Here is a 27079-nt window from a genome sequence, read left to right on the forward strand (position 1 = left end):
TGACGCACAACGTCGCATGTGAGGGTGTAATCAAAATAGAAATTGGAAAAAAATGAAATAAATTGTCGTAAATTATAGTTTCTGGAACTGCGTTCTGTTATTAATTAAAATATTTGGGGCCACATTTCGCGGTTATTTTGGTTAGATCACAAGAAAATTGTTCCATTGTATTAGATTGAGCAATTCAGCATTTTATGTTCATTCTGATTCCAAAGTTCATATTTTACTCATTTTCGTCTCCTTTTCATTCAGGTCTAATTCTCATGAATCTAATTAGTGCATAAGTCTTTGTTCCAACTATTTTTTTGTGTATGCGCAGGTTTGTTCATTATAAATGACCACTCACCTTAATTCCTTCATTTCGCAGGATAAACGAAATTAATGCAGAAATTGCAGGTAGAGCACTAACTTTCCAGTGTCGTTAAATAACCAGAAAGAGAATGAAATTCTTTATCCAACGAGACCACGTTGAAGAAAATTGTCAACTGGTTAATTATCTTTTCCGATGGGGGAACATTTCCTGCAAATATTTGCAAAATTCCAGGCTTTTCCGGTGCCTTACTACGTTAGATTTTTTATAAATCAGAAAGCTACTTGTCATTTCTTTGTTCTTTGTTTTACCTTATAAATAATCTAATTCCAGCTCAGTTCTGAAATTAGGAAAATTGGGTCCCCCGAGGCCCGAGAAATGAGAGCGCAGTATTGAAATGCATCGAAATTATTTAGGAGCCTCCATAGTTTAGCCAAGTGATAATTTATTGGACGACTCCAGAAACTGATGTTGCATTTTATCGTTCGAAATTATGCATAGTTTTAGTATTTGCAAGTATTTACATGCAGACTAATCAAAACGGAAGTCAATCGCTGTTGGGGGCGGTTTTAAGCCTTCACGGGAAGTTTGTTAACTTTAAGATTATTGTGAACGTTGTCCTTAAATATTCGAACTGTCCGCCTACGGGGCCGCGTGAAAAAGTTGAGTGACTGCATCCAGAGCTGGTACAAGTATCACTTTCAAATGCGGTTACCCTTTGTGGCTCAAAGTACGGCCAGAAACTATTCTTTGCATTCAACGCCGTTTCTTAACTGTTCCTTCGAGTTCTTTACCGTAGCTTAATAGTTTGATGCGATCTTCGTAGTCCTCTTAAGCCGGCCCTGCGGTCGAAACGGGCAATGCTGAACCTCAGATTTTGTTGTCGATAGAGGAAACACAGGCCCGGTTTACATTATCGCATTTGCCTCGTGAATATTTTAATGATTTTTGCTATAGGGGAAAGCCCAGCTAATGCTCGAATCGGGAAATTATTGATATTCAATAGAATTTCATTTGAAATCGTTGAGACCGCCCGCATATCCGCCCGCATCTGCTCACATCATGTGCTAATTCGCCTCAATACTAATTTTGTTCAGCTGCGGATTCAAGAGAAGTTTTAGGTGGGGTGTGGAGAAGAGGGCACTTATACCAAGGTAACCCTCGATGCCCCTCGTTGGTAGTCGAACATAAGAGAGTACAGATTAATACAAATACGATGTGGCCCATAAAGTCCTCATCATACAGGAGTTTTTTTTACCTATGGATTTCGATAAATTTTGGCTTTGCCTTCGGGTTGGGCTTTAGAAAAGATGGCGAGGAATGACGTATAAATCGAAAAATAAATTACTATCTTTAATTGTCAAATTGCATTTTTTTAAAATCAAAACATACCATTAATTCTCAAAATTTTGAAAAATCTCAAAGGAAAGAGTTTCTCAGTTTATTTTTTTTGTGTCTGTGTGCGAATTTTCAGCTTTCTCGCATAACTTTCCTTTGAAGTTCGGTTTGGCCCATAAATGATATCTATTTGGAAAAGTTTACACAATAGCCATGTAATACAAAATGTAGCCATTTTATACTTGTATTTGTTTATATCTAATTTGGTATTAATAAACTCTATAAAAATGCCGGTATAAGGCAACCCGGACATTTTCTTCATAAACCATGTAGATCAACTTTGCATCAAGGCATACGTAGCGTTTTACATTTTCTTTCGAAAGGTGAATTACACCTCTAGCTAATGAATACTCATTCAAGTATCTTGATATACTAGAATTTTTCTTAAAAGGTTGACAACCGATTTGAACACTTCGAAAGTGCAGGAATACCAAAAAATTTAAATAAATCAAAGTCGTCCGAAAAAACTTGCAAATTGACACATGGGAAGAAAATAAGAAACTGCGAAACTGTTTCATTTGTGATTATTCAAAATTTTGAAAAAGAACGTACATTTTGAATATTTTTCAAAAAAAACAAACGCAATTTGGCGGTTATAGAGAGTGATTTGTTTTTCGATTTATATGTAATTTCTCGTCATTTCTGGAGCGCAACTCAGAGGCAAAGTCGAAATCTACCCACATTGATAGGTGAAAGAATTTCCCATATGATGCGGACTTTATGAGTCACACCGCATATAAAGTTCGGTCAAATTTCACACTTGTAAAATTCATGAAATAGAATAACTTCCGATGAGGAGGTGTGGGGAGGGGAGGGGTTATAATTCAGATCCTAGAGCCTTTGTCTGAGTCCGCCGCTGAGTCTGTTCCTAAAACCCAGTCTTTTTACATTTTGTAAAGCTGCCTCTGCCAATTCTCCAGTTGATCGCAGAGCTCATACAACCGAAAAATCACGCCAACAGCAATAACGGTTTGAGGAAACGCGAAAGATGTGGATGATAATGATAATAATTTTCGCGATGGTAACCTTGACAAAGCATTAAACCCATCGGGCTGATGTAATAAGCGGAATTAGCGTGCTAGTGGGTCGTTAAATAACTCTTCTTCTGGCGTTTGCCGGCTCCCCGTCGTCACAATAAAGCATTTCGGCTGTATCGCATGTTGTTGCTCGAAAAATTATTATTTATGAAAACGGAATTTGCAGTTCAATTAAGCGCGGGCACAACGCGGAACGGACAGGAAACATCGGCTACTGTGCAAAGTACGCGGTTTTGCCATTAAAACTGTACAGCTGTTTACACTGAAAAAGTTTCACTTGGTTCAAAGGTTTGAAGGTTTTTAGATAGCGTTTTCTCTATTGTGTTAAAAGCGAGGAAGCTGAAGAATTTTTTCTTTTTTGTTAGCACTTTTAGAAGGTGCAGATTTGTCATTATGGAAATGGCCCCTCGGGGAGCCGCCACCATATATTAATCAATAGGGGCTTACTTTGAAGATGGACCACACTCCGCATTAATTTACTACGGGTTTGTAGTAAAACCGTCCGGTTATATGGAGAGGAAGTGAAATGACATTAAGTTTTAATGGGTTTTAGTTAATGGGAAATTACGTTCTGCGATGTGAATAACTGGAGACTTTCACCTCCATCTGCATCTTCTTCTTCGCGTCGGGGATGATTGTCTTAACCGCCAAAACCGCAAATGAAATACTCCGGCGTAAACGGTGAAAATTCCAAATTCAAATTACAAGATCTGTTGTCTCAAGACACATTGGTGCAACACATATCTGTACCGCATAAGTACGTTGTACAGGCCCGTACAAAAAAATACCCATTTCGATGTCGCATCTGGCTCAATGGAATATAGCAAAGCGGGTGCCGGTTCCGCTCGACCGAATATGTATCGAATAATGTGTAGAAGAGTAAGAGGGAACCCTCAGCGATGGTATCGCCCCTCGGCCATCCTGCGGCGACGTGCAAGAGAAGAGTTTCTGTTCGAGTTGAAGAAGGGTTGAAAGTAAAGTGATAGGGTTAACATTCGCCACTGTCCCAAAGAACTCTGCCCTGACTCTAGGTCTGGTCCCCATTTCGTGTAACTTTCAGACTTTAATAAGGTCGATTTTCAATCTACCAAAAATTATTCTATTGTCGTCCCATTAGTCGTTCCTTACATCAAAGTACAAAAGGTAAAAGATCTTCTTAAAAACGCCCCCAGCAAACGTAATCTACCCACGCCGCGCTGCCTCTGCTCCATTCTGTAATATATTCACCTTTTCCTAAAGGTAAATAAATTAAACGCCGAGTTTACCTTCAATACAGATTTAAGGCATCAACTGAGCAAACAAACAGAACATAAAAGCTGCGGGAAAATCACAGAGAGAGCTCGATGACGAGTGCAAATTTACTTTGTTGATTTTTTCGGCACCGGGAACCATTAAAGTACCAGAATATCCCCCCGCTAAATAGGCCTCGGATTATGCTTGCCGTAGATAGATACGCAGGCATTTATGATATTTTCAGGGGTATAAATTAGGAGATTTAAGTGAATGTAACTTGGCTCAATCGAAGCTTATAAAACTAAATAAGTTTAGAGCGGCAGTCCCAAAAATACTTTTTAACAGGGCAGTATATTCATAAGATAATCACTAGTAAGAACGAAGTCGCGGGTCGTCCTCGTAAAACTGTTTAAACTGCCACAAATAAGGATCGGATATAATTTAGAGCAGTGTTTATATCAAAGACACTACATCTATCAAGTTTAAAAATAAAACGAAAAAGAGCGGGAGAAAGAGAGACGAGATGTTTTCTTGGAATCCTGACCTCTGTTAGATAATATTTTATTCATGGTCACGTTTGCCAAAGGAAATATAAAAATGTGTTGACTCTTGTTGCACAGACTTATGCCTATCTTTTATTTATATTTAGCGGAGAAAACTGTGTCTACATTTTTTTAGCCTGAAATAATAAAGCTAAAAACAATACTGCAACGACCTACAGACCCCAAATTTCGCCCGAGACTTATTGCCATCCATTTAGTAGCCGCAACTCGACTGGACAGTGGGCAGCACCGCCCATCGATCTAGAAAAAATGGGATGCGTTATAGTTTGGCAAATTAGGCGCTATAACTTACGGCTCCCATACACCCCGGTCGTCCAGAAAAACCTAATTTTTTCTTAACAATTCTTTGCAATAAGTCAACACTTTCTCTAAGCGACATTAGATCGATCACATGTTAATTTCCAGTTTCAGATTCGTTGTTTTCGGCCACGGGTTACACCTTTGGAGCGTCTACGCCGCCTCCCGGGTCGCCGTACTCGCCGATTCCAGTGGCCCAGTTGGAATTGTTGACAAAAGGTTATTCGAATAACATAATAATTCAGCAGTCTGCTCCCGATTTCCCTTCCAGTCCTAAGAAGGTGCAGATAACCGAGAAAAAATGCGACGAAAAATGTTGCTCCGTCCAGAGGTCGCAGAAGTCACAGTGCCATTGCTCGGATTCGACGTTGAGAAAAATTCAAGAGGTGAGCGATCGTGCCACAAAATCAAAATTTTGATTCTAGAAAATGTCTGTCCCAAATCGCTCGATTAATAACTTGATTTATTTTTCGTCCAATTGGAACATCAATTAACCTTCTTCGTTTCCCAATTATCAACGTTATTGATATTAATAATTACGCGATTACTAAACAGGTTTTCCATGCGGGTTGTCATTGACTAACGCGAACTTCTCTTATCGGTTTCGCAAATACAGATATCAGCAACAGGCTGCTCCAGAACCAACCCTATAGAATGGACAGGAGTGAATGTGAAGAAGGAGCCGGGTACACCGTGCCAAGTGGCGGAAATTACCACCAGCGGTTCACCCATGATCAAGCTGGAGGTCACCTCTCCAACGCAGAAACACGGCGGCGAGGCTGGCGCAAACATTGGAGGCACCATCATCCATGGCACTGGTAAGTCACACATTCCTATCTTATTATGTGTATTTCTACTTGTGTCTTTCGAGAATAAGTCCAATTAGTTAAATTATTTCCCGGAAAGGAAAAATACAAGTAACTAATAGACCATTTGCCAGATAAATCTGTGTTTAACTTCCAGTGACAGTTTGCTATAAATTAAAGCTCAACCTAAGGCGTTTTGTCTTCTGCAATCAACAGGAAACCTCTCTCATTATCGATAAAGCCCGAGCGGTTTCTGATGTAGGTACATGTATCCGGCTTCGTGCGTTTTAGAATATTTTATCTGGAATAATATTTGTTGTATAAATAAGCTCGTCTGGCATAGCTAAGGGAGTTTGCTTAGGACCGGCGCAGCGACCGTCTATAAAAGAAACACAATGATGGGAAGTCAAGAAGGCAAAAACGCAGGTCAAGATTCGCGACGTGTCGAATGTTTTTCCGTTTCCGAGATAGTTTCAAAAGTTTTTCTGAGTACGACTGTGACTAACGACAATTTCCGGTCACCTCGTTGAAAAATCACATCTTCGCACTCAAACTTTCCTTATTCCTGACGAGGAGGTCCCCCAACCACTAGTTCACCCCTTAAATTTCTTGCAGGAGCCCAAATCCCCGTCGGCATCGCCGTAGCCAGACAAAGGGTGCAGCACGAAGTGGTGGCGTCCCCCTCCTTGCCCCCTGCGGGCCTCCTGGCTACTGTCAATACAGGAGGCGGCGCTCAAATCAAGGAAATTGGTAAGTTTCTTCTTGTGGGTTTCTCTCTCGTCATTTCATGGCAAAATTGTAAATTTAGGAAGGTACTAAGTATTTCTGGTCGGAATCGTTATCACGAGTTTACGGCTTCAATCGATTTGTCACAGTTTACCAACATGATCACATAGAAACTAACCGATCGCCTGCAATCAATCTCCGAGCCAAATTCCGCCTTGACAATCTTAACCGTTCGGAATAACTAATGGCAGGAACGTTTAAGTTCTGTACAAACACGGGTCCTTATCTTCAGCGGCGCAGCAAATACCTATTCCTCGAAGGAAATTGTTATTGGAGATGAATCATAATATTTTACATGTTGGTCCCGCTTCCGGCAGGCGTGCAGCCCCTCCGTTCGTGGAGTAAATTAAACAAGTGTCTTTGTACACTGGTCAAAACAATTACGGGATATTTCAAAATATTGTCTTAAAAGCGTTTTGTGCCGCATGAAATGTATCAAAACAAATTATATTTGTAGTTTGAAGTTTTTTTTTATTGATTAAATAAAGCACTTCTTGTCGTTTAAAGTTAATTTGATCAATTGTGACAGTCCTGTTTAAAATTGTGCAAATTTTTAAATTAAAAGACGATGGTTATCTAATGTAATTTGAATTCGTGGTTTATTAATTTGGTACAAAAATGAATTATTAATAATCTGTATGACTCCTTGGTGCTAAAAAGGCTTCGCATCGTGACGGCATTGATTCGATCAAGTCATCAAAGACGTCTTGAGGGAATTCCATTCCATTCTTCAATTAGGGCATTTCGAAGATCTGGAATAGTTCGAGGTGATAAATTTCTGCTTGCGACACGTCTTCCCAAAGTATTCCAAGCACGCTCAAGTGGATTTCCATCCGGAGAATTGGCAGGCCATATCGTTCTCTCAATGTTCGTTTCATCCAAAACCAGTTGTTTACGATTTTAGCGCGATGTGGACGAGCATTATCGTCCATAAATATGAATTGATTACCTATTGCTCTAGTATGTGGCATTATAATAGGTTGATGAATTTCATTAAGGTCCCTGTTGGCGTTTAAGGGACCGTTATCGATCAAATAAAGATCTGTATGCCCGCTAAAACTAAGACCAGCCCATACCATGATACCGCCACCTTCAAAGTGAGATCGTTCTCTGATAAACTGATGATTGTTTCGTGTTCCGCATTTACGCCAAATCAGAACACGTCGACTATCAGGTTCTAAAGTGAACCTAGGCTCGTCACTGAAGAGTACCCGACCCCAGTTATTACAGGTCCAATTTCGATGAAGCTCAACTCATGCTCTTCTTGCTCTTTTGTGTACCACAGTCAGTGGAACATACAATTGGTTTTCGGACATACAATCGGACATTGTGGAGTATATTTCTTATGGTTTGAGTGGAGTACTATAGGCTCGCTCGCTTTGTAGAAAAGTTGCATTGACGTTGCGGTTTCTTTTCGCGAACAATTTAAGAAATAGGTCTTCCCTGGGCGTTGTTGTTGATGGCCGACCTTCTCCTGGTCTTCTTCTAATACTTCCTGTTTCAAGAAATCGGCTTCACAATTTGAAAACTACACTTTGGCTAACATTAAACACTTGGACAACATGCGTCTGCGTTCGTCCAGCTACGAGCTGCCCTGTGGCTCGTCATGCCTCGCATTCCATCAAATCATGTTGCTCGTTCATTGTAGCAATAATAAAATAAAAAAATTGCACACCACTTATTCCTGAGTACAAACATTCCTCTGACACCTAAGTAGCGCTTCAATGCGCTTTTGTAGTTTTTATGAGAATTCGAGTTAAAACCTACAGAGACCTACCGCATGCATTATTTTCCTGTTCGGTCCTGTAAAATTATTATTATCCTAAAGGAAATAGGCGAATGGAATTGAATAAAAGTTATATTCATAAATAAGATAATATCCCCTAATTGTTTTGATTAGTGTATTATGCAGACTCGATGATCGCCGGGAAAGTCACGTCGGACAATGACTGCAAGGTCTTTGGCTGAATCTTACCTTAGTACCCTTTCGACTACGCATTTAGTGATAAGGAAGCGGCTAGTCCTTCGGTACTCTGTGATGAGGTGGATCGATTGTATTCCCACCTATCCAACGCACCTTAAGTTTAATCTCCGAATCTACTCGTTTCAGTCAAAGTCCAAACAAAACACGGGCCCCTTGGGAAGGAACTGGGACGCACTCCCGACCGTTTATTTTTATGTCCCTCCTTCACACTACGTAACGTCAATTGGTCCGATTTCTCGAAGACCAAACTAACCTTTCAAATCACTAGATACTTATGGGTCATTGAAACCAAGGCCCAAATTCATTACGGTAACACAGACCCGTGAGAATAATAAAATACGCAGAACTCACGAAAAAGAAACAAAGATATCAAAACAGAAAAAGAGAAGCGAAAAAAAGGCACAATCGAAAGTCTCGAAATGTGCAATGAGCCGCATTCATCTGTCTTAGCCTAAAACTAATGGCTTTCTAATAAATTCGTTTTAGTTTATAAATAAATGGGAGCGTGTAAATTCAACTTCTTGGCACCAGTGATGTTTAAGTTTGGAAAATTTAAGAATTCGGCGTTGTAGTCACAAGGAAGCACTCAATAACTGAAACTTCAATGTAAGAAACGAGACTGAGCTAAATTTCCACCGTGGAATGGGTTGTTGTACGCAAATAGTGGCGGCGTGATCGGCCGTCGTGCACGCTCTACTTTCGAACTTGATCTAATCTAACAATATTTTTAATTTATCGTTACACTGCTATAAACTCAATCATTAATGGACGACACATCGTCATAGCACAGTTCCGGAATTTGGAATAAGCCCAAACTTAATTCGGCTGAATGTAAATATGATATGTATGAGTCACATACCAGAATTACCCATATCAGGTTGTCGATCGATGTTGTCCCTTATCTCGCTGGGTTGATGTTTTTGTGTGCTCTATACAACTAAAATCCGAAGATTTGATTTCCATAGTTGGCTGATTAAAACCGAACCGAATCGCGTATCTTTTTTGATCAACATTTCGACGTTGTTTAATTTTGTATTTCGTCGCTTGTTGCGTGCGACATCTTATCAGGATATGAGCGTCTATTATATAAATAATAGTCGTTTGGAACAATTTGTTTTATATTTTTAGTACTAAATTCCCCGTTGAAAAAAGGTCCGAGCAACGTTCGGATAAAATTCAGGGCTTTCCGAAGGCCAATATAAAAAAAGAGATTAAATTTAGATGACTAATAAATCGAAAGACTCAAGTTTGTTCTCAAATATGATTCTTTCGATTTACCCTTTTTTTCCCTTCTCGTCTATGTTCGCTTCCTGTTTTTATTTATTATTTTCTGTACAAGCAGTATAGTTGCACTAGTTTTACAGAGTGTTTTGATAGGAAAATTACATTTCCTCGCTAGATGAAGAAAAACTAGTATACATGTGAATAGCTCGATTTTTGAGGAACTATTAATGGCGGAAACTGTATTTCAACAGTTTTACAGTCCGCGGCGCTAGAGGGCGCTTTTCAAATTTCGGTCATTTCCAAAATTTCTCATAATTTTTTGGTTGAAGACAATATTGAAGTCAAACAAAAACATTTTTAGGCACTTTTTTGTGTGATCCCAATGGCGTGCGTAGTTTTTTATTACAGCGTACCGTTTTGTGAAAAATCGAGATAATTTTTTTATTTTAAATGAAAATCACGGACAGCTATGCCTTCAAAAAATTTTCATTTTAAACCATTTTCAACTATGTAAGTATGTCTATAGTTATTCTGAAAATTAACCGATATATTTGAACCTCCTAAAACTCCTCCAGTGACATTTAACTACTTAATTTCGTTATCTTCATTTAAATTGTAGCATTGTGGTCTACATTTTTTGAAGCTTCCACAATTCTGTAAATTATTTTTCAATTAAGCAGGCTGCTTATTTGTTTTCCTTTGACAATATAAAACCTTTTATTATGACATATATTTCATAGTTATCTCTCTTTTTTACTTGAAAAATAGGCACCGAATCAACACTAAACAATAAAAACTTTGACGCAAAAATTAAAATATAAAATAAATAATGTTACTTGGAGAGCTGATGCCAAAACCAACTGTAATATAAACACAAAAAGTCTAGTATTTCAGTTATATTTTTAAAAATAACTATATACATACATATATATTTGGAAATGATGTAAAATGGGCATATATCTGACTGATTTTTATTTAAAATAAAAAAGTTATGTCGGTTCTGAATAAAATGGTTCGCTGTAGCAAAAAACTAAGCACGCCATTGGAATTACATCGACAAAATGCTTTAAGAATGTTTTTATTTTACTTCAATATGGTCCTAAACAAAAAAGTCATGAGGAATTTTATAATTGGCCGAAATCTGAAAACGCTCTATAGCATCGTGGACGGTAAAAATATTCAAATACGGTTTTCGCCATTAATATTTTCACAAAAATCGAGCTCTTGACATGTATGCTAGTTTTTCCCTATCTAGCCAGGAAATGGGATTTTCCCGTCGAAACACTCCAAAACCCTGTACTCTATACTCAATATGTATTCTCTAACGTAAATTCAAGAATTCCTTGCGATTTCAATTTACCCACATGTGGATAAATCTTTGAGTAAGTTTCACTTTTAAATGCAATTTTTCTGTTCTCCTGAAATTAAAAACTACTTTTCAACGTCTCTCTCCCGATTCCATTTTATGCAATGCAAATTGACATGCCAGACCGGGTTATTTATGGTAACCTTTATGTTTATAAAGTGCAGACCTGCATTATTATACAAATTCGTGTTACCGACGTTTTACTTTAATTCAAGGTTAAGACTTGCCTTAATATACACCGCTGTAGCGTTATTATTATTTATCGTTTGGGAATGGTTCTTGCGTGTTCCATACTAACGATACTAATTATGACGCGTAGCTAGAAACACGCTCTATAATTCCGATTCATTAGTTCGTAGGTAACGTATGCTGTACGCTTTAATGTTCCTTATGCAAATAAGTCTTAATAAAACGTAGAGGCGCCCAAATCCCTCTACTTTTACTTGTCACTTCTAGTTTTATAGCCCTCCGCTAAGCCCACCTACGTAGTCTCATCGGGTAGCCGATGTTAAGTAGATATTTCGGCTTATTTGAACATTTGTAATGCAGATGAATGTTATTTGAATAAAGATCACTGAATTTTACAACCCTCCGCTGTTCTAGATACTTTCAAATGACCGTCTGTGATGTGACGGGTCTGAAGTGAATCTGTCGTAAAAACATTTCGCCTCTTTTCTCTCTCTTTGAATGTTACTAGAACGTCCATTGTTAATGCTTATTAATTTATTGACTTCGATACAATCACAAGCGTCTCTTAAAGAAAAACGATATTAAAATATTCACATTCGCCGTAAATTTCAGTTAGGTCTAGTGGTAGTGCTGTGGTTCAAATTTACGTTTTTACAGACCATAAATTACATATATCCAAATAAACTACCGATTGGTGTGTTTTCTTCTTAAAGGGCAGGTGGTTTTATTTTATAATAAGATTAAGCAAGCCCATTAAAACTAGGTATCAAGCGAATTTATCATCTGAATTATTAACGGCTTGATAGCCGATAATAATCTATATTAATTTCGAAGACAGAAATTTCCTTAAAACGTCCCATTGGAGCAATTCAGGTGGTTAATTTCGCAAGTTGGAGCGAAACGTGTATATGGGGCAATGCGGACTGAAGAACCGATTCGGTTCGGACTGATGGGCGCTTTTTTTATTTAAATTGCCAATATCCTGTATATGTTGTATTTTATCGGTGAATATTCAATGTCCGTATTAGGGATAAATTGTTTTGGGCACTTTTATAAACTGTTTCGTTTATTACGGCCATCGAGGGTTACTACCTTTGATGTGAGTGGAGCTTAGTCGTTCTCGTTACCTTAATGAAACGAAGAGTGCTCGGGTCCGGTTAATAGAGGGTCCCTTATTTAGATATCCTAATTCTAGAAATCCCCTATTATCCAGTTCAGCAATCTAAAAATCGTCCGTTATTTAGGGTAATTGTGTATTTAAGTTAGGGTTATGTCGGTTTTGTACAGGCGAAACAAAACTTCATTAAAAATTAAGAAGTTCATAGGTCAAATGAGTGCCAGCACGCCTTTTGGTAATGGCCAGATAGTTAATTGGAATGACGCATCATCGGAGAAGTGTGAAACCAACGAGAATGCACATATTTTACTTAAATTGTAGTTTCTTTTTCAGCAAGCATAGATAACCTTAATTACCTACGCCTAAGTAAAAGGTCAAGCTTGAAAACACGTCCGCCACTGACTTTTCACTGCAACGTGTGCAGCTTTTAGTCCCGGTATTTTGATAAAAAGCGACACTCCCATGCGACGAATTTTTGCAAAACCACGTGTTGTTGCATTGCGAATTGTGTCCAACACTATCTGCTTTAAGTTTCCTCGTTATTGGACACACGAAGGGCGTTTAAAAAGAATCTGACAAGATTGGCAAACCATGCGAAGATGCCGCTGCGCTTTAATTATATCCAAATATTCCAGAAACTTACTTGCCAGCTGACCACATTCTGACCGCAAAAACTCCGTGTAATTCCGGGTGTGTTCATGTCTTTCTTGGCCTCAGATTCTAGAGATGTGATTCGAACGATGCCACATACGAATGACGCAAAAACTTAATGCTTTTTATCCTGTTTTTATTAAAGGTTCGTCAAAATGCGTAAAGATATAGAGATTGTCCGGAAACAGTTCAAAAATGCGGGATGTCTGAATATAACGGTTATTCTCATAATAACACTGTTCAAAGGCTCGTAAGGTGAAAGAGACCATCTTAGATGTCCATATCCAACTTCGCGTTTCCCACACGCATCTGTGCAGGTAAAAATTTGTGAATAACATTATTTAAACAATATACAATGTAGGACATTTAATTATAGATTTTGATATATTCCGAACCCGCCAAGTTCTCGATGTGACCGTAAATAGCATCACTCGTACCTCGTTGCATTGAATTTACACCTCTTCACCTCTACATTTCAAGATCATTTCAATTCCCCATCATTTCGCGAAATAGTTTGATCGTTTTGAGCGCTGGACAGGTGCCGTAATGGATATTTTCTTGGTCTCCTGTTGTGTCCGCCAAAAAGATAAAAAACATAAATTTACACAAAGAACACGCCACTTTAATCTTCATTTTCCTGTGTTAGTCCCGTGCACTGGGCACTTCTTCGAATTGATCTAAAGATAAATGTGCCGGCGAGTCCTAAAGAGGTTGACTTTCAAGTACTCGTATGCTGGAACTTTGTGTGGAACCTCACACTTACAGTGGTAACCCAAGGACCAGAACATGTTAGAGGGCAGATAGCAACATTGCGCATCCATTTGCTCTCAAAAATCGGCCCTTGGACTTGAAAGGAATCACGGGACCTTGTGTCCATAATCAAAAGCCTGCAGCGTTTTTGACTTAGTGCCCTCGCGTGTTTGATTGTAAAATGTTCATCACTTTCAATTTGAGTATTTTCCACTTTCGGAAAAATCGTTACAAGGCGGTGCGGCGGGGGTTGGCTTTAAACCATCACACTTCTATAATACGTATGTGGCCCATCCTTTGTTGACTTTCTTTAAAAAAGCAAGGATAAGTGACTTTACTTATTCTCGTTTCGGCGTGCGCATGTGCATGCGCTGTTGCCAAATGTCGTATGCTTTAAGCGGTTGGTCGGGCGTAGCGAATATCTTTACACCAGCCCTAAATTTAAGTCGAAGTGACTCGTGAAAGTGTTGGTAACATTGGTTGATACGTTCAAGCAGCTTTCAGCGCATTGGTGTGCAGGTGCAAGCTGCGTGCTGCTTTCCTGTCTTAAGTAGCCTGAACCCGAGCCCGAATGTACCTAACTGCACAGCTACACCTGGATTTCAGTACTCGTAGAATTTGCAGTGTACAAGGAATATTTATATCGATATTCTCCATCTCTCCAATTTTGGCATTAAAATTGATTTTAAGTCGAGATTAGATTGCGGCCAACACGACGTCTAATTTCTGACATTGCAGATCATTTATGGAGCGATTGGAGATCGCATTAAGCCGAAAACGCTACAAGAACCATTTACATCGAAGACCGCTAACCTGAACTAACCCAAATGGTTCCGGCCGAAGAGACGCCCCGTTGAGTGAGCAATGGGAGAACGACTTTAAAGTTCCGACAGAATTTACGTGATCTGTAGTTGGAATGAGTTAAATTTTCGCTGTGCTGCAGTTCTTTATAACCAGAAGGTGGCGTGAGCGACCATCTTGGATGCTGCTCACCACTCAAATGCTGCTGGTCTCACAATAAAGCACCTGCAGCTATCTTTGTGGTTTGTCTTTCAAAGTTTTTAAACTGGAAGAGTCGTTATGAAGCGGAATTCTACTTAGCTGGAAGTACTTTCTTAGAAATATGCACTTAGAGGAGTGCTGAACAGCATGCGCAGTGCGTAGCACTTCAGTCCTTGAAACTCAGTACACCTCCTTAAACTTGGAAAAGACCTAGCTGAAACGGTGGCAACGGTGCCACAACAATACTCTTGGTTGTGAGGCTATTTTAGACAAGCCAAAGGCCTGGTGAAATTGGCTCTAACTCAAACCTTTCATTGTTCACTGTCAGTTAATGGTTGGCGATTGTCCACTGAGCGTTTTCAGTCTGTCTACAACTTTACTCCAACTGAATAACATCGGCCGTAAGTTGAACCATTGCAAGGACATTCAGGGTTTCGTGGCACAGTTACCAGTAATTGTGTCTTAAGGACGTGTCTAACAGCCTTAACATCCCCAGCTGGTTTCAGTATTATTGATGTGTGGCATGAGACACCCTTATTCATTGTCTTTAACACACCAATTACGGTTCCTTACGTTAATTGACGTTTCGATTGACCTTCCAATACGGTAATCTCGAAGATTAGTTTAAACTAGCTCTTCTGGTTGACTATGATATGATCTCAGTTGGTTGTTTGTGTAAGATTCTACTCATTTCAGGTATTGGCATCATAATGTGTACAACGAGTACGTACGGCAATCGTTCTGTCTTCTTCGAAATTGTACATGCAATCAATATTAATAACTACCCAAGGCTTAATATTTCTGTGTATTTGCCAGCGCCAACGTGCTCGTAAATTCCTTAATTATGATTAATTTAATGTTTATAGCTTTTAACTAATGTTTACACGGATTACTGATAAGTCGCAATCAGGCACTTAAGTGAGACCAGGCGCCACCAGCCTAAGTAATATCGTTTAAAAGTACTAGGTGGTTACTCAGTTAACTATACTTAGTGCCAAAGTGCTGGCCGCTAGGCGGCGTCACCATTACGTAACCAATCTGCTAATACACAAATTTCTTTTCAGACAATGCGAGCATGGCTGCAGGCACGTCAGGGGTGGCGCCCGGAGGCGGGACTCTCCTACAATGCGGCGACGACAGGACGGCAGGATTGGCTGCGTGGTCGATGGGCGGCAACCACAACCAAACCTTGACCACCCCCACGTTGTGGCAATATCCTGGTGAGTCGGCCACTTTTTCCTAATCAGTTTTTAACCGGTTTTTGTTGGGTAATGTTTTTCCCGTGCGCTCTAGCACGGCAGTACTTTTAAGTGTTCGAAACCACGTAACGTGGTAGTTCCTAGTGTGTTTTCTTTCGCAACCATGTTCTGGAGCATTGGGGATTCGTTTGTCATCAGCCATGGTAAGATAATCTCAAGGATTGGGCGGATTAGCGGGGGCCCTGGGGTCGTCGAGATCACGTAACAGGTTTCTGATCACGCGACGTTTGATGGGCGACACTGTGGTTAACCTGAACGTGCGTTTTTTTCATTGCGGCACCGCGGATGTGTAAAAAAAAGCTGTTATTACAAACACAATGGTGAATAGAGAGTGGCGCATTTATGAGCGGAGATTAATCGTTGTTGATCATAAAAGCGTATGGGGAAGAATTGCAAATCAACAAGATATTATTAGTTTGTAATTACTGTTTGTTAGTATCGCAGGGAAACGCAATTTCATTACCAGTTGCCTCATGAAACATGTAGCTGAGAAAGAACACAGCTACGTTAGCACTGGAATGGCTCGGTAAATTAGGTAGGTTTAATGTTCTCGGTCAGTCTTAACATTGAGGATCAGCAGAGCTCTTCGTACCTAGTGGTATGATTCCCGAGACGACACTTGTTTAAAAAGCTTTGAATTATCTCTAATGTTAAAAACGCAGTGAAACGGCAGCCTGATTAATAGGCGCATTCGGGGAACAGCAAAGCGTCTGTTGCGCTAGAAAAAAAGCAGTCAGCGAATTAGAAACACAATGGTCAACAACAAGGTCCAAGTGCTGCAGCGCGCGACCGCTCCGCATTTCCTGAATGCAGCCAATATAGCTACCACCAAAGATTTATGTGTGATGAAATAAGTTCTAGCGCTGAGAGTGATTAGACTCTTTTCGCAGATGCTAGTCCCAAGCTGTATGTCCTGCGTCGTCTATCTCTCCTTTCTGCTTGCAACTTGTAATTCATCGAATACCACTGGTGTTACAACATAAATAACAACCGTTTTTCTAATAAGATATGCGATCGGATGTGCTCTACTCTATTCCAGTTCACATGTCCGCCGAAATAAGCCACGCAATGCACGCAGAACTGTAAAATCCGTACATAAGAAACAGAAAGAAAAAATTATTAGTTCGTACGATAAACTCCAACCGTACATTACATCTTTACATGTCATTTCAAGTCTTGATTTACCTAATAATTAGCGCGAAACGTAACATGTGACACAAATTAAGTAAGAACGCAACAACCATGAAAGCATGCTAAAATTTAACTAGAAAAGCAACGAAATATACATAGTTTAATAACATAATTCAAATATACATATTTCTTCACATTGACTCCCATATTTATGTAGTCACGATGACAACGAATCGACAAATCCGGAACGTAATGGGAATGGAAACGGTAGCGCCGCCATATTGGCAACTACAGGCGTTTGAAAGTACTCATTAGTTCGCTCGTTATTCAACTGTTGCTTTATTTGTCAAAATTAGACAGTTTTTTTTCGACAGGTTGTTGCACAAAGATGGTATGACTTACCAAATTTCTAGATTTGGCATCTTCAGACTTCTTTTGCTCAGAAGTTCTGTCCACACGAGTGTATGAAATGTGTCCATATACCTCCCGGGTTTTTCTTACTTTATTTGTGTTTTTTTATGTTGTAGACCTATGAGGGTGACGAGACCAATAAGAAATTTTCTTGTTTTTTCGATAAAAAATTTCAAGGGCCTACTGAAAGAACATAGACAGTTTTTGAGTGGGAAAATGACGTTTTCAGTAGCTCACATTTTTCAACTCTTTATACGTGTTTTCCAGTACATTTATCGAACTTACATACAATTTTTACAGTGTACTCATTTAATACTAAAAAAGAGACATTTTGTGGGTTTTCAAGGTGTAGATGATTTGTGACCTTGATACAAGTCATTGATTCATCGGTCAAAATAGAAACATTTCCAATGCCAGTCGAGTAAATTTTTGTAACTATTAGAAACGCAACAATTCATCAGTTTTTAATGAAACCGCTTTATTGGCATATTAGCCATTTATGTTTGGAAAATTTTATGTTATCACTGCTAAGTGGCTGATAATAAACTATCACTTATCAATTATGTGCTCCAAAATATGTTAAAGCTCGATAATATTTATCTATTATCAGGATTTTAGTAGAAATCGTCCCGATTGGCATCACCTATATTTATAAAAAAAAATTGACCTTGGGCGTGCCATTCAATTGACCGCTGCCTCACAAAAATGGCACATTTTTCGTTCACTACCGAGTGCACGAATTTCACAAAGGCCAAACCATCGCGGAACACTCGTGTTTTCCAACGCCTTGCAGTGTCTACAGTGCAATTTGGTAGCTACGGTCACTTTGGGGCTTTTGTCGATATCTCGGGATTCGTTTGGCGATTTTTGTTTTTGCGATAATTAACAAAATTACGGTTTTTTTTTCAAGATGTTGTCATTTTTAATTTCAATCATGAGTGTTAGAACCACACATCTCCGAATGCATTTGCCTTATTCAAACATCTTTTTAAGTTTTATCGGTTTTTATCTCTTTCACTGTGGCTGATGAATAAATCCACCGATAACGCATTGGGAAAGCAAATTATTGGCTAACTTAAAGATGGGTTTTCTGTCACCATCTCTAATGCGTCTCTATTCTCAACTTTATTGCCACAATTAAATGCTTTGAGCCGCACATAATACTTATCAGTTAGACACATCAAATAATAACAAAGACATAAAATTCCTACGACGCATATCATCAAGCCTTATAAATTCATCGATATATCTTTAATAAAAGCTCCTTGATTTCGATCTATTAAAGATTATTATCGCTCATAATAAAACGATCCGACTATGGTCAAAGTCTATGGCCAGCTTAGACGCCTAACTCGACAAACTTTAATACTCTTTTGCACTTTCGTACCCAGAACAAGGCTGTTTTCGTAATACCAAATAAAAAAAATCCCTGGCTTTGAAATAAGCCGAGAGCCAGGTTGACTGGAGAATTATGTTCCATTGAAAATTATTATAAAGTTAATAATAAAAATGATAATAGTAATAATGTGCGGCGTTGATTATTTCGATTAACTGAGTATAACGAATTGTTTCTCACGGTAATAACTGATGTATAATTTTTCTCTAATGCTCTTTGATGGATTAAACAATTTCTGGTTTGGTACATAATTCTTCACAATATAGACCTTAAGCGTTCCCAATTCCCTTAACGGAATTTCGCAAATTGAATAAAGTAGTAAGTTGTAAGAACCTAATGAAAAGTGACATCTAGAGAATTGATTTTTTTTTTTAATTTTAGCGGCCGTCCCGGTGGAGCCGATGGTCCCCATGCCGGTACCAACAATGCCCCCCGTTGGTTTTCAATTAGTGCGCGATCCTACCACGGGAGGGCTCCTTCTTTTGCCCACGACCTCTGGCATAGGTCAGTTCCCACGATTGGCCTTCCCTTATGCAACTAAACAGCAAAATTTTGCAGAACCCGTACAACAAACTGTGGTATGGCCTAGCTACCCGCAACCGTCCCCGGTTCTGCTACCGTCTCTATCTTCCATGCCTCCGCCCCCTCTCCAATTGCTAAGCTCAGCTTCCTCGGATTATTTGTCTAGTAGCACTACACTTCATCAGCATACCCAAACACATAGCACGAGGTTGGTGGCGGTCACGACGGATACGAGCAAAAGGAAGATTCCCATACCTTTGCCGGCCACTACGTTGATTAAAATTGAAACCGATGGGACATTAGATCAGACAAAAGCGCTGCAAGCCGTTACCACTTTAGCTAATAATAACGGGACTGTATTCACAGAGCAAGCAGTGCCCCCTTTGGTGACCACACATCTGATTTATCAGCACCCTACGGCGAATCTCATTGTGTCCCAGACACCTGTTCTCACTACAGAGACGATAAACACTACGTCCTGTAGATCTCAAGCTACGTCACCTGTAATTGCCGGTCTGACTCCTCTTCCAGAGTCCATGCAAATCCACGAAGAGGAGCCGATTACTACGGTCTCCTCAGTACAGGATGCAAGTAACCAGACAGACACTCCTATTTGTAGCGAAGATGATAACACAACTCACACAATTTCCGACGTAATTGGCGAAGAAAAGGGAATGGAAAATTGTAAGAGCGTTGAAGTTCCTCAATCGGAGGTTCACCATATGCCGGTAATAGAAGAAACTCAATATACGTCGGAGGAAGAAGTGAAGCAAGTGGGAGAAGCAACGTCATCATCATCATCTTTGTCTGAGAGCAGTGACGATGTGCCATCCGCAAAGAAGTCCGAAGAGCATGAAGTTGCAAATTCGCAGAAGCCCGATTTAAGTGGCCTGGAGCTGCTTTCCAACAGCATCGTGCAGTTTGAACTGATTACTAAACCCGTTGTAGCATCGCCGGCGGCTGCCACTGCCCCATCATCGCAAGAGAAAGTTTCCCCGTCATCTTCGCCACAGGCAGCGCCTATGAGCGTGGATGATAGCCTTGGAGGTCTTGATCTCTTGTGTGCTCTAGCCGAACAAAGAATCATGGAAGAGAACATTGAGAAACCCGAAAAAAAACAGAAACGCGATAAATCGAAGGAACGGCACCACAAAGACAAGGAACGACGAAAGGAGAAGAGGAAGTCGAAAAAACATTCTTCAGGCGAGCCGAAGCGCAAGAAAATGAAACACCACTCTAACGACAAAGAGCATAGGAAAAAGGACAAGCAATACTCCTCCAGAGAGAAGAGCGACTCGGACAAGGAGAGGAAGTGTTCGTGCCAGTATAAACAATATAAAACACCAGAGTCTGAGCAAGAGGTCAAGCGTTTCTTGGAAAGCAAGGTCCGACAAAATCATTGTTGCCAAGGCGACTGGCCTTGCATGAACGCCATGGAGCTCGATATGAGGATGAAACTCGCAGAGCTCCAGAGAGAGTATCGAGAAAAGCAGAAAGAGTTGAGCAAATTGAAGCCCAAGAAACATTCCCACGACTCTGAGTGCTCGAAAAAGAAATCTCGCAAGAAGTCCACAAACTCTGAGCGCAGCAACACTCCTCTTCCATTGGACAATGCTCAAGATGCGAGTCCTAAGACAGAGACCATTGTCAATTTAAAAGATGATGCCATTCAATCTCTTAAAAGACGTCGTTCTCGCAGTAGCGATTCCTCTCTAGAAAAGCACTCATCTTCCTCGAAGAAAAGGAAAGTTGGGAGGCCTAAGCGATTGTCTTCGGGAAGAGATTTAGCAGGCACTGAGACTATTGTAGCCAAAAAACCGAAGAATAGTTTCGTCGGTTGTCTGTTGGCAGCAAAGGAGAAGCTGAAGCAACAGCCAAGCAGCCCTATTGACTCCAGCCCTCCTAGGTACGTTGAAGAACCGTATACTCACAAGTTGAAGAAAGTGAAGAACAATAACAACACCATTATTGTCGATGAGATTAAGTCCTCAAATGTACGACCTACGCTGAAGGCAGAGGCCACAATTAAAACACAGGACGACGATGAGGCTAATGAATGGCTGCAACAGACAATTGAACATGAGGAGGAGGAGGAGGAGGTTATAGATCATATAGAAGAAGATATTGACGAAGATGTGGAAGATGAGGAAAATACATCTAATGAGAACTTCAGTGATGGGCTGCTGGAAAAAGAAGAGTTACTCTTGAAGGAAAATGAGAAAATGGAAATTGAGGAAACGATTTCAGAAAAACCGAAGGAGAGCGTGCCGAATCCTTGCGCGTTGACTGAAACTCTTTTAGAAGTAGATAAGTTGCGGGTACTGACAGCCATGGGGGGTTTGTTTTACGCAGGGAAGTTGAACGCTATTGAACCCCCAGATGTGTATTCGATTACGCTTGATGGGGAAAGGGGCAATAGGCCGCATATTATGTCGAGGGAGGAGATTCTGAGAGATGCGGTAAGTGTTTTTTTTTTTAGTTTTGGGCTTTTTTTTTAATTCATTTTGTTAACGTTCTGCTGGTAAAACTAATGCCGCTACATGTAAATATGTTTAAAATAAATCATGAGCAAAGAGAGCAGCCAAACAGAGTTACATAAGTAAATTAAATTTTATTTAAAAAAATTGCTATTCATTGTTCCTTTAACCGTTCGCTTCATATTCTAAGATTTTCTTCAACAACGCTAATCAATGGTACAACCGCAAACCAATTTGCGTGCAAATTTCAACGTTGTAAATAATAAACATTGATTCCTTTTCGTTATATTCTGCGAAAGAGAAGAAAAAGTTCTCGCTCGTAACTATTTCTTGTCAGAAAATAGCAAACTCTTAATTGAATAAAAAGTAACGGTTAAATTCAGATACTGCGTCCATCAAGGCCAAAAACCTGTACCTGCTGAGCAGCCGTTTATGAACATACCTGCAAAGAATATTTGTTAGAGCTAACAATCAAAAAAACTACAAATTTACACCACATGTTATACAGAAAAGTTGATTGGATTTGGTTTAAAATGAGAAATTGAAAATCCGGGATAAATCCAGTTTTTTTGCACTTCTACAGGGTAAGGGAAACACTAGAAAAAAATTGTGGGAAAGGCTATAATCAAAAGTCGAAGATTGCCAATGTGACTTTGAGAAGTTTTAAGTGCTACAATCTAATATTGGGGAAGTCCGACAAACCATCTAAGCGCACATAAATGCTGTGTGGATTTTACATCCGCCCCAAACATTATTAAATTCGCTCTAACTTACGTTGTGAGAAAAAGTCAATGAACAACTGATTTATATGGGGATTGAATTTCAATTTTTAGGAAAACTGTTCGATACCTCCATCATATTGCGGAACCAAATTTAAATATTATGCAGATGAGTCGTCTTAAACACGAGAATACGATCTTATCATCTAAAAACATAATACTTTACCTCGAAGGTTCTCTATAATTTCGCGCGAGCCTAAAGATCGTTCTCTTTACAGTGAATTACAGTAATTAGGATCATTGTTCCCAGACCAGAACTATTAGAAGATTATAATAATTGCTATAAACTCCCTCGTAGGTGGGGCTACTTTGGTATGCGACTATGTGAATGTGTTTAAGGCTCTAGTTTCCTCCAACTCACAAAGCATTTCATATGAGATTAAGCCACCTTCCTCCTTATCTATAATATCCTATTAAAGCCACAATAGTAAACAATAAAAGAGGAAAGCAATTTTTGACCCTTTATATGCCTCTCTTTCGTTCCAAAAACGGTCGTCGGTAAAACGCGTACTAAAGCGGGCCATCGTGACTGGCAGCTTGAGTGCAACGGAAAGAGAGCGACGACATCCAGCGTGTGTTGAAAAAAGAAGGAAAAGTCGGAGCCCAAGATCAGTGCCGCGATAAGAGAGCCTGCCTGCTGTACCACATCGAGTGCGTCCGACAAGGTTATAGAAATGAAAGATGGGCTGGTAAATAATGTTTTACCAGTGGTGGCGTAACAGAATTTTTGCTTGTTGAAAAAAAAAAGCAATTTTTCAGCTTGCAGTTTCTTTTCGTTAACCTGAATTTGATTTAGATTGTGGAAGTGGCTCCCAAAACCACAGAAGAACTGACAGTGGGGACCCGATTGTGTGCCTATTGGAGCCAGCAATACCGGTGTCTCTACCCAGGCAGTGCTGCCGAACCTGGGAGTCCAGACCCTCAGCTGGACGGCAAATTTGTCTGCGTGGAATTCGACGACGGGGACAGCGGACGCATAGCCCTGCAGGACATCCGGCTGTTGCCTCCGGACTACCCGATCATCGGTAATTCCACGTCAATTCAACTAGTACTATATCTAAAACAAAATTTTCAGAATACGACCCCAATCCCTTGCTTAGTCTATCTAAGCGAAAACGCCGAGCGTCCACAAGTATCTCCACAGAAGAAAAACATGGTCCAGAAGTCATAAAGCCTGTATCTCAGACTTTCGGCCAATGCCCGAGCTGGGAAAAACTGGCCACAGAACAAACTACCTCAGAGATGGAACGGTACAAAGAAAAAAGGCGGTTGAAGAAAAAGAAGAAAGAAAAGATGAAGGAGAAGAGCGATGACAAGAAGAAGAGGAAGAAGCATAAGTGCACCGAGGAGCCTTGCCCGCATAAAAGACATCACAAAAAACATAAGAAACACAGAAAACATCACGACAAAAGTCGAACAGATTCTGAAGGATCGTCCAAAGGAGAGTTCGTGTGTCAAATAATTGACGAGACTGCTTCAGAGTTGGCAAAACAAATAAAACCAGAGGAAAAAGTCATTGTAGAAGCTACAGTTGAAAAAATTGTAGAAGACGAGACATCAACGCGGAGCAGTACTGATGATTTTCCAAATTACGATGCCCCCGCGAATCCCGATGATGAGGTTACCATGGACGATATTTTGGAAAGTGAAGAAAGTAAGGTGAGTGTGTCGAAATGGACTGGATCTGGACATCGTCTAAGAAATATTTTTCAGAAGGGGAAGAAATTTCGGGATCGACAAGAATCTTGCGAAAGCCGAAGTAAAATGAGCGCATTTCTACCGGCTAGGCAGCTGTGGCATTGGTCTGGAAAGGGATACAAGAGGCCACGGGCGAAAGGAAAATCGAAGAAATGCTTTTATAAATCTATACAAAGGGGGAAAGAATCTATTACGGTGAGTCAGTTGGTTTATTAAATTTAAAATAAGAGCATTAGACTTGGCGATTAGATGATTGATATAAGAACGTTTACTTCTCAGGAACCCTGTAAATGAGTAAATACTCTCTTCACACATTCAATTCGATAGGTTTAACGCGAAATACGGGGTGTCGACTAAACGGTGAATTAATTTCAAAGGGTGATTCCTCGTCACATTTTATAAAAAAATTCTAATAAACGTATGTCCTATTTTGTTTCATTTTGGCGATACCGGGTGTCAAAGATTTTTTTTTTGGTTTTTCAAAAATATTTTCGGACGTAAGGGCAATGTCTCGATTAAATTCAATATTGAGAGGTTTTCCCGAGACGAGAAATTCAAATATGATATCGGTTTTACTGCAATATGTAGAAAGCTATTATTATATGTTTATTAATATAATAATGTTTTGATGGAATGATATGCAAAGAAAGTTTTAATCGTCAGTATTTCGAAAACCATTGCTTTGAGAGTTTTTGGCCCAATATACCTTTTTTGTTGTAAAAGGTTTTGTATTAGAAATAAAATTACAGGGTCCTAAAAACTTTAAGGCAAATTTAATACAAGAACGTTACTGCAGGTGGCGCACCATACATATTGCGCTAAAACCGATATCATGTTTGTATTTCTCGTCTCAGGAAAATCCCTGAATACTGAATTTAATCAGGATATGTATTGCCCTTACGTCTGAAAATATTTATGACAAACCGAAAAAAAAATAAAACATCGACACCCTGTATCCCGAAAACGAAGCAAGATGGGATTTACATATATTAGAACTTTTTTCATTAAATGTGACAAAGAATCACCCTTAGAAATTAATGCCATTATTTGGGAGACACTCCGAATTTCTGCATGGCAAGGTCGCTTTTCCAATGGCCCTTTCGAAGTTTTACGCATTTCACTTATCGGTATTAAATTCCATTGGTTCCGTTATTCCCTAAGGAAAATATTCAATAATTAAAGAATAATAACAATAAAAACTGAGATTCAAGCATAAATTGTCACTGAGCGCGGTGATGGCATCCCGATGAGTCCGGACTTCGGTCCATCTTGCTACACCATGTCACCTATAATAGCCAAAAGAGAGACACACATAGATAGGGTGACTAGCTTGCTTAGCTGCGGCTGCGCAGTCAAGCGGTACAATAACCAACGCCGACTAAGTTGGCAATATTGTGCGCTTTAATGAGCGAGTGGATTGCCATGGCAACGTGCGTAACTTAAATAACCAGCGGAAACAAATACTTTATATCTCGCAAATACCACATTATCCCCTCTGATGCTATTATGAATCCTATTTAACTTCAATCCATAAGTTTATGTGTTTGTTCATTATTAAATAGTCGTGGAAAAAGTGTATATTACAATCGTATGCTCTTTCTTCAATTCAGTTGAATCATTTTTTATTTAGATTCGTAATACTAGTCCAACCGTGCTTTTGTCAGATTCTCATACATGTGGCTACCATAGATGCGAAAGAAATTACAAAATGGAACGAATTTACGGTCGAATGTTAACTGGGAAAAGGATAATAGTTGCAATAAACATAGTTTCACACGGGCACGGCGTAGTTCTTTTAAAATAAAAAAACTACCTAATTCAATGAGACATGACTAGGTAAATAAAAGGGTTCTTTTCTATTATAGAACTTTACCTGCACCTGAAACACTATTTTTAGTTCAAATTATTATTGATTTTTATCGAAGAGCAAGGGAAGGTATCATAATGCTTCTGAGTAAACTTTAAAATATTTCCTTGTTAGGAGCCATCGTACTGTATTTATACAGAACGTTCAAGATAACAGACATCACATAGATAAGCAGCACTGAAAGTATTTTCAGGCATTTATCTTGTGCGATTTCCTATTATTAAACTGGCTTATAGATATGTCCCTACTGGTTTTTCCAAATTAAGAGGTTTTTAAAAAGCCGATTCTAACACATTTATCCCATCGTCTCATAGGTAGGAGACGCTGCAGTATTCTTATCTACGGGCAGACCGGACAGGCCTTATATCGGCAGGATAGAGGCGATGTGGGAACTTTGCGGTACCATGGTTGTCAAGGTCAAATGGTTCTATCATCCTGAAGAAACAATCGGTTGCCCGCTTAATCTGCAATACCCGGTGAGTAAGGGTGGGTTTTAGCATTACGCAAAAGTTTTGCGGCAAAAGCTATTGAACACGAACTAATTTTACCCAATAAAAGTTGCCCGTACATCGTTTTTTAATATAATATAATATTCTGTGGTTCACAGGGCATTCACATTATGTCTCATTGAGATTTTTTTCCTTAAGTGTAAAAAAACCATCTAACCACCAGCTTGTAAGTGTTGATAACTTCACCATGCAAGTATAATTACCATAACATGTATATTTTTCTGATATGTTATCAATTTGTTATAAACCTTGTTATTAACTTTGATAGTGCCTAAATATTGAACCGCAGGTAATCTTTGATGATGGATCACGACCAT

At 39.5% G+C, this 27079-nt stretch overlaps 1 protein-coding gene across 4 annotated transcripts in view; it reads left to right on the plus strand.

Annotated features, from left to right (window-relative positions):
* Window positions 1-27079, plus strand: part of wge (winged eye) — a 64107-nt gene that overhangs the window by 34513 nt on the left and 2515 nt on the right. For 2 of the 4 annotated variants that reach the window (XM_066281370.1, XM_066281371.1), the window contains exons 4-12: window positions 4947-5224; window positions 5455-5656; window positions 6260-6394; window positions 15778-15933; window positions 19292-21891; window positions 23485-23713; window positions 23764-24347; window positions 24402-24581; window positions 26568-26729. In XM_066281370.1, coding sequence (XP_066137467.1) covers window positions 4947-5224; window positions 5455-5656; window positions 6260-6394; window positions 15778-15933; window positions 19292-21891; window positions 23485-23713; window positions 23764-24347; window positions 24402-24581; window positions 26568-26729 — 4526 coding nt within the window. Of the gene's footprint in view, window positions 1-4946; window positions 5225-5454; window positions 5657-6259; window positions 6395-15777; window positions 15934-15965; window positions 16116-19291; window positions 21892-23484; window positions 23714-23763; window positions 24348-24401; window positions 24582-26567; window positions 26730-27079 lie in introns of those variants that run through there. The other 2 variants (XM_066281372.1, XM_066281374.1) reach the window with 2 other exon arrangements.

This window comes from Euwallacea fornicatus, chromosome 4 (assembly GCF_040115645.1).
Source record: "Euwallacea fornicatus isolate EFF26 chromosome 4, ASM4011564v1, whole genome shotgun sequence".
Classification (NCBI taxonomy): Eukaryota; Metazoa; Arthropoda; class Insecta; order Coleoptera; family Curculionidae; genus Euwallacea; species Euwallacea fornicatus.